We start from the raw sequence: 20,709 nt of genomic DNA on the forward strand, positions 1-20,709 counted from the left end.
CTTGACATAAAACATCACTGGTGATATTCCTTTTGAGACTTTGCCACCAGAAGAACTTTCCCAAGAAGGAGTCCCATCATCCAACAGAAGATGTTGACTATTTTCCTCTATTGTGTCCAACAATATACACTTCATGTAACCTTTTTACCTTGAACTGAGCCTGGGGGTGCTTTAATGACGATAGGATAGGTAAAAGTCATCACGATCCTTCCAATTATTTTCCTTATTGATCCACATCCTTGGGAATTGGATCTTAAATTTCTTTTAGTTTAAAAGGTCTTCATGTCTCTTAAGTGTGCTGCTAAGTCACTTCAGTCATGTCCGACTCTGTGCGACCCCACAGACAGCAGCCCACGAGGCCCCCCTGTCCCTGGGATCCTCCAGGCAAGAACACTGGAGTGGGTTGCCATTTCCTTCTCCAATGCATGAAAGTGAAAAGTGAAAAGTGAAAGTGAAGTCGCTCAGTCATGTCCGACTCCTAGCGACCCCATGGACTGCAGCCCACCAGGCTCCATGGGATTTTCCAGGCAAGAGTACTGAAGTGGGGTGCCATTGCCTTCTCTGCTCTTAAGTGTAAACACATCATTTTCCTTAAAGAGCACATTTCCTGAAGTAAATTGGATTTATATTTCCTGAACTGGATTTATATCTAGGAAAGCTATGCACACAATTCTTTAGCTCATGACTTGAGAATAATATTTTTATAATAGGAGATATAATAATGCTAACATTTCTTTTAGAGTGACATGTAGCTTCTGTAGAGAGTTTCATAAACCTGTGTGCAGAACTTCATCAACAACAAACCATGCAGTTCATGCAGTTTATAAACCAAAACACAACCAGCTTCCTAGGAGCATCTTGTGTGCACCTTTTTTTACTATCTTTTCCTTTAAGAGGAAAATATTACTCTCAATTTTTTGAAAATTATCTTATTTTTCTTATGCATGCATGACTTTGAATTTAATATAAATACAAAATAACTTTATTTATTGGTTCTGTTTGTTTCTTTTAATAAATATTTTGTTTATGAGAATCACCATTTTCTTGTGTGTAGTTATATGCACATCCATTAGGATTGTTATTATCAAAAACTCAGAAAATAACAAGTGTTGTCATGAATGTGGAGAAATAGGAACCCATGTACATTGTTGACAGGAATGTAGAATGGTGCAGCCATTGTGGAAATCAGTATGGTGTGTCCTCAGAAAATTAAACATACGATTACCATATGGTCTAGCAATTGGAACTCTCTATTATATCTCCAAAGAATGGAAAGCAGGGACTAAAACAGCAATGTCCACAGAAGTATTATTCACAGTATCCAAAGGTGGAAACAACTCAAACGTTTGTTGATGGATGACTGGATAAACAAAATGGAGTGTACAGGACACAACGGAATACTGTGTGAGCTCAGTTGCTCAGTCATGTCCAACTCTTTGCAACCCCATGGACTGTAACCCTCCAGGCCCCTCTGTCCATGGAATTTTCCAGGCAAGAATACTGGAGCGGGTTACCATTTCTTTTTCCAGGGGATCTTCCCAACCCAGGGATCAAACCTGTGTCTCTTGTGTCTCCTGCTTTCACAAGTGGATTCTTTACCACTGAGCCACCTTGGAAGCCCAGTGGAATATTATTTAACCTTAAAAAGGGAGGAAAAATGGACAAAGGCTACAACATGGCTGAGCCTTGAAAATATTATGCTAAATTAAAACGAGCCAGTCACAAAAGGACAAATACTGTATGATCACATTTATGTGAAGGATCTTGAATAGTCAAATTTATAGAGATAAAAAGTAGAATCCCTGGTGGTCCAGGGACTAAGAATATGCCTGCCAATGCAAGAGATGGGTTTGATCTCTGGTCAGGGAAGATCCCACACGTTGCGGGGGAACTAAGCTGATGAGCCACAACCACTGAGCCTGGTCACCTAGAGCCGGACTTAGCAACAGGAGAAGCCACCGCAATGAGAAGCCCGTACACCCAACTAGAGAGCAGACCCCACTCTCTGCAACTAGGGAAGGCCCTTGCACAGCAGTGGAGACCCAGCACAGCCACACACACACATACACACACAAAATTAATAAAAAAAAAAGTAGAATGGTGGTTATCAGGACCGGAAGGGAGGTGGAAATAGAGGCATCATTTAGTAGTTACAGAGTTTCAGTTTAGGAAGATGAAAAAGTAATGGTTGATGGTAACGGTTGCACAACACAATGCAAATGTATTTAACACTCCTGAACCACAGCCTCAAAATGGTTAAAATGGTAAATGTTAGTTATGCCTCTTTTACCTTAATCGGACGCGACTGAGCGACTGAATTGAACTGAACTGAACCATAATGAAATAGAAAGCGAAAGAAAGAGAAAGGGCAAGAAACAAGAAAGTTAAGAATGCCTCATGCCTGGAATTGGTGTACAGATGTATATAAAATTAAGTAGTTTAAGCAAAAAGAATGCTCAGTAAGGACTCAATGTGACTCCTGGAGTTTGGACATTGAGATTGGAGTTTGGTTCCAGATAATATGAATTACAGTCAGAGGTAACATAATGGATGCTTTCCATGTGACACCCATTAGGCTAAGTGTTTTATATGTATTACCTCGTGGATCCTCTCTGCCGGGAGCCAGTGTGAGGACCTCCGCCCATGGCAAAGGTCATGAGGAAGGAGGCTCGGCATACGCAAAGGCGGGATCGAGCCTCAGGAGTCCCCCTGGAAATTCTCAAGCATCTACCCCCAAAACCAGAGTCTGTCTACTTCACTGCTTTGTGCTCTCACCTACACCTCTGACTTTACGGGGGGCTGTCCCCCACTACCATCTCTCTCTCTGAAAAAGAGTTAACTTACAGCTCCAGTTAATAAAGTTCCTGGGCGTGACAAGAGTGTTTTAGTTCACAAACTCCTTTGGAAGTTCTCTAGCCTGCCTGAACAGGTTCTTCCAGCCACATGTGATCGTTCACAGCCTCCCAACCATGAGAGGCACGAGATGTTCTGAACTTTCTAAATATAGATTCCTTTGAGCAGTTAGAAGATTATTAGTATAGTATAGTGGGTTGATTAGAAATTATATTGATGAAGGGTTTTCATTTATTGGGCCAATGTTTGCTGCTAAGTTTCCATATCCCTTACCTACTGTGTCCCTGGGAGTGTATTGATTAATATAGTTGGTGTATAGGAATGTGAGTAGTAGCTTTAATGTTTGTAACCTTGGACCCTTGAGTTAATTCTTTTCTTTTGCCCTGTAGGAATGCAACTTTATCTAATGCTTTTGGAGGGTGGCACCTGACTTTAGAATAATCACCTTTAGAGAAAAATAAGTTTTCTGAAGACAGGGTCATAAAATGTTAACAGGCCTCCTGGCCAGAAGATGATGTAAATCACCTAAACTTTTGCATATGATAAGTTTGCAGTAAGAAAGCCTGGCTTCGATAAGGATCAAGGACTGCTGACCTTGCATGACTCTACCCCTTCCCCCGTTATCCTCTATGCACAACTTAAGGTATAAAAACTACTTTGCAAAATAAAGTGCGGGCCTTGCTCACCGAAGCTTCATCTCCCCATGTCGTTCTTTCTCTCACCTTCTGGCTGAATTCCCATCTGGAGCGTGGAGGCTCGCCAAGCCTACTAATTTTCCCTGGGCTTCTAAGATCTGACCAGGGAGGCCTTAGTGTCTCCTCTCCTTCGGGACAATGGGAGGATGCCTGTGGCCTACATAGGTGGTGCAAACTCCTTGTCTTGGAGTTTTATTGGTTTTCCACGTAAACCAAGTTATTCAGCCTCTTTTCTCCACTGAATTTTTTCACTGAGCTATCCCTATTTAACCACTCTTTATATCTCTAATTAACACTTAATTAAGCTATGGTTTCCTGATCGCCGAAACCGTCTCCCCTTCGAATTCCTTGGATCCACCGGGGCTGGACCCCGGCACTCTCAACAGCCCATTTTGTGGTTACTAAAGGATTATATTGCATAAAAATTTGAAATAGGGTGGTCTTAATACATTACTGAAATCTCAGTCTATTTACAAAGTCTCATAAAATAGAACAACACCAATTAAAGATAGTATGTTAATAAATTTTGGGACTTCCCGGGGTGTCCAATGGTTAAGACTCTCACTTCCACTGTAAGGGTCATGGGTTCAATCCTTGGTCAGAGAACTTAGATCTCCCATGCCGTGCAGCACAACTGAAAATAAAATACATTAAAAATTAAAAAAACTACATAATTTATGAACTTGAGGGTGGAGTGCATTTACATTGTACTTATTGTATTGCTAAATGGGGGTACCTGCAGGGCAGCGAGGTTGCCCCTGCTGTGGGCCTGTTAGCCAGTCTCTCCTTTCTCCTTGATATTAACCCAGATAAGAGAAAGTGCGGGGCGTTTTCTGAGATACAGAAAGCATTATCTTATTCTATCATTCTCACTTCTACGCTCTGTCTCATTCCTACCTGGAGACTTTCTGTCTCATCAGGATGAAAATGGGGAGGAGAGATTTACATCATTCTGCCTCCTTCACGGATCCATGGTTCTGACTTTGCACTCTCAAAATCCAGTTTTGATGTTTAAAAGATTTTATTTCAATGTCTGGTCTCCTGCACAGACTTAGACTTCTCTTTTAAAATTAAACTCTTGAACACTGGCACCATTCCCCCCCCACACACACACACTTTTTTGCATGTTAGATATAAACACTTTGCACTGAGGGGAGAAATTTTGCTTTATGTTCATTGATACTTAATGTAAGAAGAGAGAGAGAGCAAAGAGGAAGTTTAGGGAGGAAAAAAGGTCCCCATTTAAGAACATCATTTTCACACTTTGGCTGCGTGGTATTAACGTGATTTGAGAAACAGGTTCCATGGAGCTGAGATTTCCATGAGCCTTCCAACACAGGGGCTTCCATGCTTATACAGGAGTTAGCCCTAGGAACAGAGAAAATGGACACACTGAACAAAAATACCCTAGAAAGAGATTTGTCTTCTTTAAAATTTTCTTTTTATTGAAGTATAGTTGAATTACAATGTTGTCTTAATTACTGCTATACAGCAAAATGACTCAGTTATACATACATACATCTGTATATATTCTTGTGGTCGTTTTCCATTATGGTTTATCACAGGATACTGAATATAGGTCCCTGTGCTACACAGGAGGACCCTGTTGTTTATCCATTCTACATGGACCAGTTTGCATCTGCTAATCCCAAACTCCAAGTCCAGCTTTCTCCCATCCCCCTCCTCCCTTGGCAACCACCAGTCCATTCGCTATGTTCCTGATCCTGCTTCTGTTTCATAGGTAGGTTCACTTCTGTCATATTTTAGATTCCACACGTAAGTGATATCATATGGCATTTGTCTTTCTCTTTCTGACTTACTTCACTTAGCAAGACAATCTCTTGGTGCAAGATTTACTTATTTGTTTGGAACAGATGTTGGATTAGGGTGACCAAGAACTAGGCGGCTGGGTGGAACAATCCAGGTCTCTCTGTGACAGGTAGTCAATGAATCAAAGACTAAGTTGGGAGAATTCATAAGGGTCAGTGATCTTCGAAGGAAAATTCCTCCATAAAGTCCACCCTGGCAGGGAGGGCAGGAGGGCGTGGAAGGAGCTCTGTGATGAAGTGGAACAAGGAGCACGTCTCAGTCAAGGTCAAGACAGGGAACTGGAGTCTGAACCAGGCCTTTTTTTTCTTGTAAAGACTGATCACCTGAAACACCAAACAGCATGAGGCTGATGGTCCTGGGCTCCTGATGCTGCAGCGAAAACAGAAATGAAGACTTTCCTCTCCTGAGAACAAGTAAAGGGAACAGTGAACAGATGAGAGAAGAAGCATAAACAGACCTGAAAGAGTTAATCACTCCTGGCTTTCCTTTCACTGTTACTGAACTGTAGCCTGTATCTCACAGAAGGAACCTGACACTATGTAAATTATATCCGGTACCCACTGCCCCTTAACCCTATGCAAATTCCATCCTGCACCTGGCGCTTACCTTCCCAGCGCTCCCTTTGCAGACCACCCCTTGTAGCATTTTGCATTGCAGAAAGAGGGCTGCAATATTATAAATCAGAGACAAACTGACCCAATTATCCAGTTTCTTGAAGCCAGTTCTGACTATTTTGAAACAATAAAGAAGAATGCAAGACTCTCACTACTTTGTTCCTGATCACAGACCTCAGACTGTGAGCCCCAGCTATATGGTCCCCTCCAATTCCCCATCGCGCAGGGCACTAGCCTGCTGTGTTCTGCTGTGTTCTTCCTGCAGCCGACTAAAGCCATCTTTCTATCTCTCCAAACTCTGTCTCTGTATTTTTTATTCAGCATCGGTGGGCAGAGAAAACCAAGATTTTGGCAGTAACTCTGTCCCAACGTCAACCCATCTCCAATTTGCCCACAGTTGTTCAAACACATGTATGTATCCTGGATGCCAATTTTCCACCCTTGCCTTCCCTGCCTGAAGTGCCATCTTTCTAGATCTGATCCTTACCTTCCCATCTTTCAGGCCATGACTCACATGGCCCTTCGACGTCTGGAGGCAGCACCCAAGCACCGGACTCGGAGGATGAGGACAGTGCCCACCACGATGCCCATGAGGCCCATGGCCAGCCCCAGGGCACAGACCACAGTCTCTGTCAGCTCTGATGTAGGGGTTGGAATCTCAGGCTCTGAGAACAAAAAGACTTACAGGGTCAAAGTGATACTGAGCAGGGTCTTGTGATGCTCCTGTGTACAAAAGCCTTTTTGTGTCTCCCCGTTTCTTGTTTGCAGGAAACGGGCTTCATTCAGCCTCCGTGACCTCTCTGAGTTCAAGAGGCAGGCTCAAACAGATGTTATTCAGGGAAGGGAGGGGATGTGGAGACACGGGAGGAGCAGTTAAGAAACTGTAGTGGTCTTGGGGCAGGGTCCTGGTTCCCCGTCAAGGGATACACACAGCACTGTCTTTGAGCTGTTTGGCAGTTGTTGAAATCTCCAACCGGTGGAGAAATTAACTATATGCTGCCCATGACACACTGACCCCAGACTGGCTGTCAACATCAGAAGAATGTTCAGGAGCTGGTCATACCCTCTTTATCACACCATTACTATAAAACTCCTTGTTACCCCCTCCGGGTGGGGACACACAGTTTTGAGAGCTGTAGTCCACTGGGACCCCCTTTGCCTGGCAAAGAAATAAAGCTGTTCTTTCTACTTCACCCAAAACCCTGTCTCCAGGATTTGATTCAGTCTCAGAGTCTGGAGGCCGGATTCGGAAGGACACTGTCTGCAGGTGGATTGGATGTGGAGAAGGGTGTGGGTTTGGGAATGCACGTACCCCAGTGCTTGACGAGGGGCTCTTCCAGGCCCCAGTGCTCCACTCTGCAGTCATAGAAGTCTTCACTGGCGGGAAGAAAGGTGAGGTAACTGAACTTGAGGAAAGAGTGGTCACTCTTGGGGTAGAAGGTGGTCTCAGCGATCCCTTCTGCAACAAAGTGTCCTTTGTAAAACCAAGTGATGTTGATCACAGGAGGAAAGATGTTGTCCACTTGACAGATGAGGGTATTGGGAATCCCCAGGACCACGGAGGATTTGGGAAACACAGCCACTTCAGGGATTTCTACAATGAAGACCAAAGATGGATTGGAATTTCTGACAACTGTGCCTTCTGCTCCTTAATCAGTTTAGGGGAGGCTTCCCCACCCCGTGCACAATCTCCCCAGCTGTTAGTGTATTATTTCCTATGTCCTTCAGACTCACTTTACAGTCAGCCATAACCTCCCTTTATTTTCACTTGTTTCTTATATTATATATTGATCATCAGTATTATTATTTTACTGGTAGGACCGTCCAAAACTTAGACCTTGGCTCTTCCACCTTCTGAATGAGGAAGATTAGTGCTTTCTACAGTGACTTCAGAACTGGTGCTGACATCTTTATCTACAGATGCCGAACTGTCCTCTGAACTGTGCTGCGAATTCTCTTCTGAACTGTCTTCTTCTTTAGGGTCACTATGAAGCTTAGAACACGTTCTTCTCGCTGGGAATCCACAGGGCAGAGTGGGTCGGTGTGTGAGAGCTAGGAGACAGATGGGCCATGGGCTGAGCAGCTGCAACTGGTCTCCTGCTGACGCTTTAAGACACGATACCAGCAGGAGCATGGGGCCCTGATTAGGTGAAAGACAAAGTGACCACAGCTTCCTCGTTCTCGTGGTCAAGGGGATTTCCCAGCCTGATGCATGTGCAGAAGAGGCCTTCAGTCTAGGGAGGACAAAGGAGGAAGGAGATGCCAGCCCAGAAGATGTCCTGCCAACCCCCCAGAAACCTTGGCGCCGGAATCCACCTTGGCTGACAGATGCATGCCCATCAGGAAGAACCCTGAGTCAGGTGAAAAATGGGCACAAGCGAGATGACTGGCCCGAGACAGCCCAGAAAACTGCCCCCATATAAGCAAGCTAAATCCTCGCTACTGTGTGCAACCCAGTCTATTTGGAGTGATTCGCCATTTACATTTAATAGTAAAAGACTGGTTGATAATAACAATACATTGTAAAAACTTCAGAAGGAAAGGAGAATCTTTTACGGACCATTTGCTTTGTGTATGGCAGTTTTCAGTTATTAGTTTTTAAAATCAGTACTTTCTAATGGAAACAGCTTGATAAAAAATCCGTCACAGGATTTTGAGGCCCATTAAAAAATGTTAAAAAAAAACAAATTCCAAACTCTGAGTTCTTTTATGAGTTCTTCCACAAGTACCTTGTTTTTAATAAACACTGTCTCGATTTCACAAGCTTGGTCTCTTTGCTGAATTATTTCTTCAAAGGAGACAAGGGCTGAGGTACTACTTGGCTACTTAGGCCAAGAGCTTGAGAATATCCTCTTTTAGAACTACTGCAAGGAGTGGGTTCTTGGAACTCAGGGGAGGGATATTTCAAGATTAAATCTGTAGCCGAGGACTGGGTATTTGCCAGGAAATGAAATAGAAAGGGGGAGCAATTTAGAGTGTCGGGGGAAGACTAGCTACCCGGGGGAGGAAAAAGAGACCAGGAACACGAGGTAGATGCTGTGAAGAGAGGTCACACTTACCGTTGGTGGCAGGTGTAAAGCTGGAATTTTTTATCAAGATATCCAAATTTCTTTTTGACATAACAATGTTTCTCAGGGCGCTCTGAACTTCAAATTTGGTGATATTGCTAAACTCGGGCAGCCGCCAGACAGTCTCCTTTTTCCCCAGGTCCACGTAGAAGAGCTCGTCTCCATCAAATTCAAACGTGAACTGGCCAGAGGCGCCGTACGTCTGGTAGACATTTGTGCCGTAAGTGCCCACGTGGTCAGCTGGCGCGTGGCCACGCCAAAGCAGAAAGATAAGAACAGGGACGCAGGATACAGGGGCGGGGAAAGAATTGGATTAAACAAAAACACATGAGAAATGGTCCGTGTAGGAGTGTAGGTTCATATTTGGCCTGGGCCGATACCACTTCCTATTTCTGTCTTTTCTATCCTAGGGTTAGGGATGGTGATGTACACGCCATGAGGTGCTGAGACGCTGTCTTATTCACTCTGTATCCCTAGTAACTTGAAGGGTTCATGGCACATAGTAAGATTGCAGTAAATAAGTTAATGATGAATGCTTGTGTGCGTGCTCACTCTCTTCAGTCATGTCTTGCTGTTTGCAACCCTCTGAACTGTAGCCCACCAGGCTCCTCTGTCCATGGGATTCTCCTGGCAAGACTACTGGAATGGGTTGCCATGCTTTCCTCCAGGGGACCTTCCTGAGCCAGGGATCAAATCTGTGTCTCCTGCATTGCAGCTGGATTCTTTACCCCTGAGCCACTGGGGAAGCCCTAGATAATGATTACATAATTTTATTTCTAATCACCTAATCTCTTACTTCTCATAGCACCTATCTCATTCTTACCACACTATGGAATTTATTTACTTATGAAATGTGTTTTTTTTTTAAGTTATCTGTCTGATTATAAGAACATGAGTTTCCCGTGGATAGGAATCTTTACTTGTTGTTGTTCTTTGTCTGTGCCACATAGCATGAGAGATCTTAGTTCCCTGACCACGGATTGAACCCGTGCCCCCGTCAGTAGAAGCGTGGAGTCCTGATCCCTGGACCACCAGGGCATTCCCAGAAATCTTGCTTTATGCCCAGAGGAGTGCTTGATACCTCGCTAAATATTTGTTGACTTCATGAATCACAATTAGGAAATGTTCTGAAGATTCCATTCCATTCCTCTTCTCTTTTCCTTGATCCCCCACACCCTTTGGGTTTCAATAACCATTGTCAATGCCCATGACACAGTAGGACAAAGTTTTGGACAGGAGACTGAAATTTAGTGGAATAAGCCACCTTCAAGAAGGTGTTGTGAATACAGAATGGAGGAGCTGAGGGGGCTGATTAACTAAAATTAATCTGTTTTTATCCTCTTTTTAGAGCTTTGTTGGCTGGAGGTGACAGGACTGGTAGTTTGGGTTGACAAGCTGAGACTAACCTATTTTAAGTTCCTAGGTTTTCCACCAACATTACCCAAATTTCTGAAGCAAACAATCAAATTTGAAGTTATACTTATAATAAATCATGCTATACTTTGGCATTATATTGCTTTTTAGTCCATGGGGTCTCAAAGAGTTGGACACAACTGAGCGACTTTCACACACATACACATACACACGACTCTTTGTTATTTAGAATGCATATCTGAAAATAGAGTTGCCATATGGTCCAGCAATCCCACTCCTGGGCATATATCCAGAAAGAACTATAATGCAAAAAGATAAATGCACCTTTATTTCATAGCAATGCTATTTATAAGAGCCAAGACATGGAAACAACCTAAATGTCCACTGACAGATGAATGGATAAAGAAGATAAAGTGTGATATATATATATATATATATATATATATATATATATAGTTGTTTAGTTGCTAAGTCATGTCGGACTTTTTTGTGACCTCATGGACTGCAGCCCACCAGGCTCCTCTGCCCATGGAATTCTTCAGGCAAGAATACTGAAGTGGGTAGCCATTCCCTTCTCCAGGGGATCTTCCCAATCCAGGGATCAAACCTGGGTCTCCTGCATTGCAGGCAGATTCTTTACCATCTGAGCCACCATATTCCAATATAAAATAAAAATTTAAAAAATTCTTCACAATTGTAAACCCACACCCCTCAACTGTACACTCACCCACGATGTCTTCACCTCCATAGGGGCTCATCATGGTGGCCAGAGTGAGAGCCCTCAGAATCAGAGCTTTCTTCATCCTCCTCCTCCTCCAAGGGTATCCTCAGGAGTGGCTGTTCCAAGTGGTGCCTCTCCCGGAAGGTGGTCTAAAGAGAACTGCTGGAAGAAATCATGTTGGAGCAGTCCACGCCTCACCCTGCTCTATCATGTCTCAGCCCATCAGAGAAATTCCCTGAGCTGACACCTCAGTTGCCAGCTGAAGCATTTTTAGGAAGAGACCTGTAAGAAGCCTGGAAAACTCCCTTGTTTTGAATTATCTAAGGGCATAGATTCGAAAGGGAGCAGAAGGATATCATACATAGGAGGAATCATCAAAGAGTAAAGCTTGTAGCAAGAAAATTTGAACGGTTTTGAGAGATCCTAAAGAAAGAAGCTTGTGGCTTCCCTGGTAAAGAATCCGCCTGCAATGCGGGAGACCTGGGTTCGATCCCTGGGTTGGGAAGATCCCCTGGAGAAGGGAAAGGCTACCAACTCCAGTCTTCTGGCCTGGAGAATTCCATGGGCATACAGCCCACGGGGTCGCAAAGAGTTGAACACGACCGAGCAACTTGCACACAAGGGCACAGATTCAAAAGGGAGCAGAAGGAACTTCCATTGTATAAATGAAAGGAGAAACACTCTGACAGAAAATTCCAGTTTCATGGAGCTTACCTCCTACACTTTGGATTAAACTTCTCCTCAAAAAGATCTTTACTAGTAGGAGTCAATAAACACCCCCCCTTTTTTTTTCCTACCCTAATATTTTTCTGCTTGGTGTGCATTTTATGATCTGTTTTAAACTGAAATTTGTGAACAAGGTACATGTCAAAGAGAATTGTCCCCGTTAGTTGTAGGCTCTGAGGTCTAACGCGGGGCTCCACACCTGTGCAGAGTCAACTCTAGAATTGCTGGTGTGTGTATTCGAAACTACCTGTGGTCTCGAGCTCCACTGTCTCCTTTAACATGTGCCTTTATGGACTAGGAGATATTTCTGGGTCCACTCAGAATCTACCCGTTTACCAGGAAGCCTCCCACTTTCTGTGTTAGAAAACCGGATTTTCATCATATCATTCTAACCTACTTTCTATTTTGCAGAAATCTCTTGAGATGCTAGCAGCAGACAAAATACTGTTTTTTTCAGTAATACTAGATTTCACCTATGTTTATTTTCATTTTTTATTTTTTTTCATTCACTTAAGAGGCTGAATTTTTTGTACATAAGATCAGAACACCATCAAACAGTAAGAGACCACAGAAACAGCACAGGAAACCCAGGCAAAGTCCTGCTACAAGGTAATAGACAATAGGGGTGCGTGCGTGTGTGTGTGTGTGTGTGTGCATGCGCGGTTGTCAGGGAAGGTTGTAGGAAGATCTGTTACTATGACTTTCTGCTTGCCCGTCTGTCTCATCCATCCATCACACATTTAACCACTTCCTAGATGTTTTTGTGCCTCGGATGGTAGTTTTTCATTTGGACACTGACTAAAATGAAATTTTTTTTCTCAAAGGATACTCTCTAGTTTTTAAAATTTATTAATTTCAAGTGTACAAAGTAAGGATTCAATATCTGTATATATTGTAAAACGATCACCAAAATGAGCAGTTAAATTCCCTCACCATACATGATCACAACACTGTTTTCCTTGTGATCAGAACTGTTAAGACCTACTCTCTCCACAACTTTCTGATATACAATACAGTATTATTAACTATAGTCACCATGCTATACATTACATCTCCATGGCTTTTTAACTTTATAGCTGAAGGTTTGTATCTTTTGATCCTCTGCTCCTATTTTGCCCACCACACCTTGTTGTCTTTGGCAACAAGAAATGTGTTCTTTGTATCTATGAACTCATTTTTGTTTGTTTTTCTGCTGCTGCTGCTGCTAAGTTGCTTCAGTCGTGTCCGACTCTGTGCGACCCCAGAGACGGCAGCCCACCAGGCTCCCCCATCCCTGGGATTCTCCAGGCAAGAACACTGGAGTGGGTTGCCATTTCCTTCTCCAATGCATGAAAGTGAAAAGTGAAAGTGAAGTCGCTCAGTCGTGTCCGACTCCTAGCGACCCCATGGACTGCAGCCCACCAGGCTGCCAGGCAAGAGTACTGGAGTAGGGTGCCATTGCCTTCTCTGGTTTGTTTTTCCAGATTCCACACATAAATGAAATCACACAACATTTGTTTTTCTTTATTTGACCTGTTTTACTTAGCATAATATTTTCAAGGACCATTCTTGTCTCAAATGGCAAGATTTCTTTTGTTTTTCTTTTTGGTGACTGAGTAATATTTTCTTGTATGTGTATCTATCTCTGCTGTCTTATCTTTCTTTATTCAGTTCATATCAGTCACTCAGTCATGTCCAGCTCATTGCGACCCCAAGGACTGCAGCACGCCAGGCTTCCCTGTCCATCACCAACTTCCGGAACTTACTCAAACTCATGTCCATCGAGTCAGTGATGCCATCCAACCATTTCATCCTCTGTTGTCCCCTACTCCTCCCACCTTCAATCTTTCCCAGCATTAGGGTCTTTTCCAAGAAGTCAGCTCTTCACATCAGGTGGCCAAAGTATTGGAGTTTCAACTTCAGCATCAGTCCTTCCAATGAATAGTCAGGACTGATTTTCTTTAGGATGAACTGGTTGTATCTCCTTGCACTCCAAGGGACGCTCAAGAGTCTTCTCCAACACCATAGTTCAAGAGCATCAACTCTTCAGCACTCAGCTTTCTTTATGGTCCAACTCACATCCATACATGACTACCAGAAAAATCTTAGCTTTGATGATATGGACCTTTTTTGGCAAAGTAACGTCTCTGCTTTTTAATATGCTGTTTAGGTTGCTCATAGCTCTTCTTCCAAGGAGTAAGTGTCTTTTAATTTCATGGCTGCAGTAACCATCTGCAGTGATTTTGGAGTGCCCCCAAAATAAAGTCTGCCACTGTTTGCATTGTTTCCCCATCTATTTGCCATGAAGTGATGGGATTGGATGCCATGGTTTTCGTTTTCTGAATATTGAGCTTTAAGCCAACTTTTCACTCTCTTCTTTCACTTTCATCAAGAGACTCTTTAGTTCTTCTTCGCTTTCTGCCCTAAGGGTGGTGTCATCTGCATATATGAGGTTATTGATATTTCTCCCGGCAATCTTGATTCCAGCTCATGATTCATCCAGCCCAGCATTTTGCATGATGTACTCTGCATATAAGTTAAATAAGCAGGATGACAATATACAGCCTTGATGTACTCCTTTTCCTATTTGGAACCAGTCTGTTGTTCTATGTCCATTTCTAACTGTTGCTTGTTGACCTGCATACAGATTTCTCAGGAGGCAGGTAAGGTGGTCTGGTAATCCCATCTCTTTGAGAATTTTCCACCGTTTGTTGTGATCCACACAGTCAAAGGCTTTGGTGTAGTCAATAAAGCAGAAGTAGATGTTTCTATATTACATTTTCTTTATCCATGCATCCATTGACAGGCACTTAGGTTGCTTCCATATCTTGGCTGTTATAAATAGTACTGCAATGAACACGGGGGTGCATGTATCTTTTTAATTTAGTTTTTTCATTTTCTTTAGACAAATACCAAGAAGTGGAATTGGGGGGTCATAGGTAGTTCTCTTTTTAATTTTTTCAGCAAATTCCATAGGGTTTTTCATAGTGGTTGCACAAATTTACACTCCCACCAACAGTGCACAAGTGTTTGCTTTTCTCCACATTCTTGCCAACCATTGTTATTCGTTGTCTTTTTGATAAAAGCCATTCTAATAGGTGTGCTGCTGCTGCTGCTGCTGCCAAGTTGCTTCAGTCGTGTCCGACTCTGTGTGACCCCAGAGACGGCAGCCCACCAGGCTCCCCCGTCCCTGGGATTCTCCAGGCAAGAACACTGGAGTGGGTTGCCATTTCCTTCTCCAATGCATGAAAATGAAAAGTGAAAGCGAAGTCGCTCAGTCATGTCCGACGCTTCACAACCCCATGGACTGCAGCCTACCAGGCTCCTCCGTCCATGGGATTTTCCAGGCAAGAGTACTGGAGTGAGATGCCATTGCCTGAGGTGATATGATATCATATTGTGGCTTGATTTAAATTCCTTTGATAATTAGTGATGTTGAGTACCTTTTCATGTACCTGTTGGGTATCTGTACGTCTTCTCTGTAAAAATATTTATTCAGATCCTCTGACCCATTTTTAATGAAATTTTAAAAATTAAGCTATAAAGGCTCTTTATATATTTTGGATATTAACCTCTCATCAGACATATCATTTGCAAATACTTTCCTCTATTCAGGAGGTTATGTTTCCTTTTATTGATGATTTCCTTAGCTGTGCAGAGAATTTTTAGTTTGAAATAGTTCCACTTGTTTATTTTTAGATTTTTTGCCTTTGTTTTTGGTTCAAATCTTAAAAATCATTGCCAAGACAGGTATCAATTACGTTCCCTTTAGTTATTGTTCAGGAATTTTATACTGAAATCAGATTGATTATGTTTTTTGCAGCTGAAGATGGAGAAGCTCTATACAGTCAGCAAAAACAAGAGCAGGAGCTGACTGTGGCTCAGATCATGAGCTCCTTATTGCAAAATTCAGGCTTAAATTGAAGAAAGTAGCGAAAACTACCGGAGTCCTGCCCCGGTTGGATCCAGGGATTCCCTCAGGATGACGGCTTCGGCGATTTAAAGGGATAGCGTCAGTGGAGAGAATCAGAGGCCTAATTAAAATTGGTTTACATGGGAAATCAATATACCCCCACGCTCCAATTACTTTGGCCTGAAGAAAGAGTAGAGACAAAAGGAAAGAAAAGGAGACGAGAAAGAACGACACGGGGAGACCGAGCTCAGTGAGCAGGGTCCGTAGCTTTATTTTTAGCAGGGACTTTTATACCTCAAGTTGTCCATAGAAGATAATGGGGGATGCAAAGTCATGTAAGGTCAGCAGACCTGAATCATTATCGCAAATACAAAGGCTTTGAGTGATTTACATCATCTTCTGGTCAGGAGACCTGCTAACATTTTTCTTCTGATAAGAATTAGTCAACCAGAAAAACTTATTTTCTCCAAAGGTGACGTTTCTTAGAGTTCAGTACCACTCCCCTAAAGCACTAAACAGAGTTGCATTCCTATAGGGCAAGAGTGTCGTGGGGGTAATTAAGGGAAGAATTTATTAGCTCAAGGGTCTAGGGTTATTAACATTAAAGCTTCTACTTATATTTCTTATATACCAACAATATCAATCAATATACTCCCAGGGACACAGTGGGCAAGGAATATGGAAACTTGGCAGCAGGCATTAACTCAACAAAGAAATCTTCTATTAGTTCTATTTTTAACAATTTCTAACTCCCCGAGAGGCTCTGCGCTGTTAGGATAACTAAGTCTCCTTGTGCCTCACCTGGTTGGGAGGCTGCAAACAATCACAGGCGTAGCTATAGGAGTCCGGAAACCTGTTAGGCAGGTTAGAAGGCTTTCTGAGGGGATCACAATTGGAACACACCTTATTATACCCTGGAGACTTGTTAACTAGAGCTTTAAGTTGCTTTCCTTACAGATAAGAGTGGTTGGGGATAGCCCCTCGTGACTGTCAGAGGAGTTGGTGAAAGTCATGAAGCAGTAAAACAGACAGGCTCAGGTTTTGGGGTAGACACTCAGGCAGGCCCAGAGAGGCACCCCTCGAGTTCTGGCTCGCCTTGCCCACCAGACCTCTCTCACATGACCTTGTCATGGGTGGGGACTCACATGCTGGCTCCCGGCAGAAATCCACTAGGCCATTTGTGTATGACCTAAATCAAATTCCTTGTGATTGTACAGTAGAGGTGATAATTAGATTCAAGGGATTAGATCTAGCAGACAGAGTGCCTGAAGAACTATGGATGGAAGTTCATAGCATTGTACAGGAGGCAGTGACCAAAACCATCCCAAAGAAAAAGAAATGCAAGAAGGCAAAGAGGTGATCGAGGAGGCTTTACAAATAGCTGAGGAAAGAAGAGAAGTGAAAGGCAAGGGAGAAAGGGAAAGATACATCCAACTGAGTTCAGAGTTCCAGAGAAGAGCAAGGAGAGACAAGGCCTTTAAACTTTTTTTTAAATTTATATTTAATTGAAGGATAATTGCTTTACACCATTGTGTTAGTTTCTGCCATACATCAAATTGTTAAGAAGGTCTTCTTAAGTGAACAAAGCAAAGAAATAGAGGAAAACAATAGAATGGGAAAGACTAGGGATCTCTTCAAGAAAATTGGAGATATCAAGGGAATAGTTCATGCAAGGATGAGTATGAGGACAGAAATGGTAAGGACCTAAAAGAAGCAGAAAAGATGAAGAAGAACCAGCAAGTACACATGGAAGAGCTATACGAAAAAAGGTTTAATGACCTGGATAACCATGATGGTGTGGTCACTCACCTCGAACCAGACATCTTGCAGTATGAAGTCAAGTGGGCCTTCGGAAGCACTACTATGAACAAAGCTAGTGGAGGTGATAGAATTCCAGCCGAGCTCTTTAAAATCCTAAATGGTGATGCTGTTGAATTCAATTGCATTCATATTGCATTCAATATGTCAGCAAATTTGGAAGACTCAGCAGTGGCCACAGGACTGAAAAAGGTCAGTTTTCACTCCAAACCCAAATAAGAGCAATGACAGGATGTTCAAACTATCATACAATTGCACTCATTTCACAAGGTTATGCTCAAAATCCTTCAAGCTAGGCTTCAGCAGTACATGAATCAAGAACTTCAAGATGTACAAGCAGGATTTAGGAAAGGCAGAGGAACCAGAGATCAAATTGCCAGTGTTCATTGGATCATGGAAAAAGCAAGGGAATTCCAGAAGAACATCTACTTCTGGTTCACTGACTATGCTAATGCCTTTGACTGTGTGGATCACAATGAACTGTGGAAAATTCTTAAAGAGGTGGGAATACCAGACCACCTTACGTGTCTCCTGAGAAACCTGAATGCAGGTAAAGAAATAACAGTTAGAAGCAGACATGGAACAACGCCACTGGTTCAAAACTGGGAAAGGAAAACAAGGTTGTATATTGTCAATCCACTCATTTAACTTCTGTGCAGAGTGCATCATGTGAAATGCTCTACTGGATGAATCACAAGCTGGAATCAAGATTGCTGGGAGAAATATCAACAGCCTCAGATATGCAGATGATACCACTTTAATGGCAGAAAGTGAAGAAGAACTAAAGAGCTTCTTGATGAGGGTGAAAGAGGAGAGGGGAAAGCTGACTTGAAACTCAACTTTCAAAACAACTAAGATCATGGCATCTGGTCCCATCACTTCGTGGCCAATAGAAGGAGAAAAAGAGACAGATTTTTTTTTCTTGGACTCCAAAATCACTGTGGCTTCAAAGTCTCTCCAAAATGACTGCAGTCATGAAATGAAAACATACTTGCTACTCAAAAGGAAAGCTATGACAAACATAGACAGTGTTTTAAAAAGCAGAGACATCATTTTGCCAACAAAGGTCCATATAGTCAAAGCTATGTTTTTCCAGTCGTCATGTATGGATGTGAGAGTTGGACCACAAAGAAGGCTGAGAGCCTAAGAATTGATGTTTTCAAACTGTGGTACTGGAGAAGACTCTTGAGATTCCCTTGGATTGCAAGGAGATCAATCCAGTCATTCATAAAGATAATCAACCCTGAATATTCATTGGAAGGGCTGACATTGAAGCTGAAGCTCCAATACTTTGGCCACTTGATGAAAATAGCTGACTCATTGGAGAAAAAAAAAAAATACCCTGATTCTGGGAAAGACTGAAGGCAAAAGAAGAGGGCAGCAGAGAATGAGATGGTTAGATAGCATCACCAAGTCAATAGACATGAATTTGAGCAAATTCCAGGAGATAGTGAAGGACAGAGGATCCTGGTGTGCTGCAGTCCATGGTGTCACAAAGAGCTGGATCAGACTTAGTGACTGAACAACAACAACTAGGAGTTTTATGACTTCAGATCTTTAGTCAAGTATTTAACCCATTTTGAGTTAATTTTTTGTATGGTCTAAGTTAGTGATCAACTTTTATTGCTTTGTATGCAACTTTCCAATTTCCCCAATATCCCAATAATTGATTAGAGTCTGTCCTTTCCCCATTGTATAGTCTTGACTTAAAAAAAAAATAAATTCATTGACTATATGTGTAGGTTTAATTTCTGTTTCATTGTTCCATATGTCTATTTTTATGCCAATAGCATACTGTTTGGATTACTATCAGTTCAGTTCAGTTCAGTTCAGTTGTTCAGTTGTGTCCGACTCTTTGTAACCCCATGGATCGCAGCACGCCAGGCCTCCCTGTCTCCCAGCATCACCATCTCCTGGAGTTCACTCAAACTCATGTCCATTGAGTCAGTGATGCCATCCAGCCATCTCATCCTCTGTCGTCCCCTTCTCCTCCTGCCCCCAATCCCTCCCAGCATCAGAGTCTTTCCCAGTGAGTTAACTCTTCGCATGAGGTAGCCAAAATACTGGAGTTTCAGCTTTAGCATCATTCCTTCCAAAGAACACCCAGGGCTGATCTCCTTCAGAATGGACTGGTTGGATCTCCTTGCAGTCCAAGGGACTCTCAAGAGTCTTCTCCAACACCACAGTTCAAAAGCATCAATTCTTTCGGCGCTCAGCTTTCTTCACAGTCCAACTCTCGCATCCATACATGACCACAGGAAAAACCATAGCCTTGACTAGACGGACCTTTGTTGGCAAAGTAATGTCTCTGCTTTTCAATATGCTATCTAGGTTGGTCATAACTTTCCTTCCAAGGAGTAAGCGTCTTTTAATTTCCTGGCTGCAGTCACCATCTGCAGTGACTTCGGAGCCCAAAAAGATAAAGTCTGACACTGTTTCCAATACCAGACCACCTGACCTGCCTCTTGAGAAACCTGTATGCAGGTCAGGAAGCAACAGTTAGAACTGGACATGGAACAACAGACTGGTTCCAAACAGGAGAAGGAGTACGTCAAGGCTGTATATTGTCACCCTGCTTATTTAACTTATATGCGGAGTACATCATGAGAAACGCTGGGCTGGAAGAAGCACAAGCTGGAATCAAGATTGCTGGGAGAAATATCAATAACCTCAGATATGCAGATGACACCACCCTTATGGCAGAAAGTGAAGAGGAACTCAAAAGCCTCTTGATGAAAGTGAAAGAGGAGAGTGTAAAAGTTGGCTTAAAGCACAACATTAAGAAAACGAAGATCATGGCATCTGGTCCCATCACTTCATGGGAAATAGATGGATTACTATAGCTTTGCAATATAGTTTGAAATTAGGGTGCTTGATGCCTCTAGCTTTGTTGTTGTTTCTGAAGTCTGCTTTAGCTAATCAGCATCTTCTGTACTTCCTTACAAATTTTAGGAATATTTGTTATAATTCTGTGAAAAATGCCATTGGAATTTTGATAGGGATTGCATTGATTCTGTTGATTACTTTAGTAGGATGGACATTTAAACACTATTAATTCTTCTAATTTCATCCGTTTGGTATATCTTTTCATTTATTTACTGAACCTCTTATAGTTTTC

General features: G+C 42.6%; 1 protein-coding gene across 3 annotated transcripts; it reads right to left on the bottom strand.

Annotated features, from left to right (window-relative positions):
- Positions 1 to 4,960: 4,960 nt before the first annotated feature.
- Positions 4,961 to 11,324, bottom strand: LOC102282432 (SLA class II histocompatibility antigen, DQ haplotype D alpha chain-like). Of its 3 annotated transcripts, none has more exons than XM_070360724.1 (5): positions 11,162 to 11,324; positions 9,052 to 9,300; positions 7,305 to 7,451; positions 6,480 to 6,657; positions 4,961 to 5,781 (listed from the first exon to the last, which is right to left on the bottom strand). In XM_070360724.1, the coding sequence occupies exons 1-4, from the start codon at positions 11,235 to 11,237 to the stop codon at positions 6,503 to 6,505; spliced, it is 627 nt and encodes a 208-aa protein (XP_070216825.1). In that variant the 5' UTR covers positions 11,238 to 11,324; the 3' UTR covers positions 4,961 to 5,781; positions 6,480 to 6,502. The 3 variants fall into 3 exon arrangements, with proteins under 3 accessions (XP_070216825.1, XP_070216824.1, XP_014332376.2); XM_070360723.1 differs by having other exon boundaries at positions 4,963 to 5,781; positions 7,305 to 7,586; positions 9,052 to 9,262; positions 11,162 to 11,313; XM_014476890.2 differs by having other exon boundaries at positions 4,966 to 5,781; positions 7,305 to 7,586; positions 11,162 to 11,319.
- Positions 11,325 to 20,709: the final 9,385 nt, after the last annotated feature.

The sequence above is a fragment of the Bos mutus genome, chromosome 23 (genome assembly GCF_027580195.1).
Source record: "Bos mutus isolate GX-2022 chromosome 23, NWIPB_WYAK_1.1, whole genome shotgun sequence".
In the NCBI taxonomy this organism is placed as follows: Eukaryota; Metazoa; Chordata; class Mammalia; order Artiodactyla; family Bovidae; genus Bos; species Bos mutus.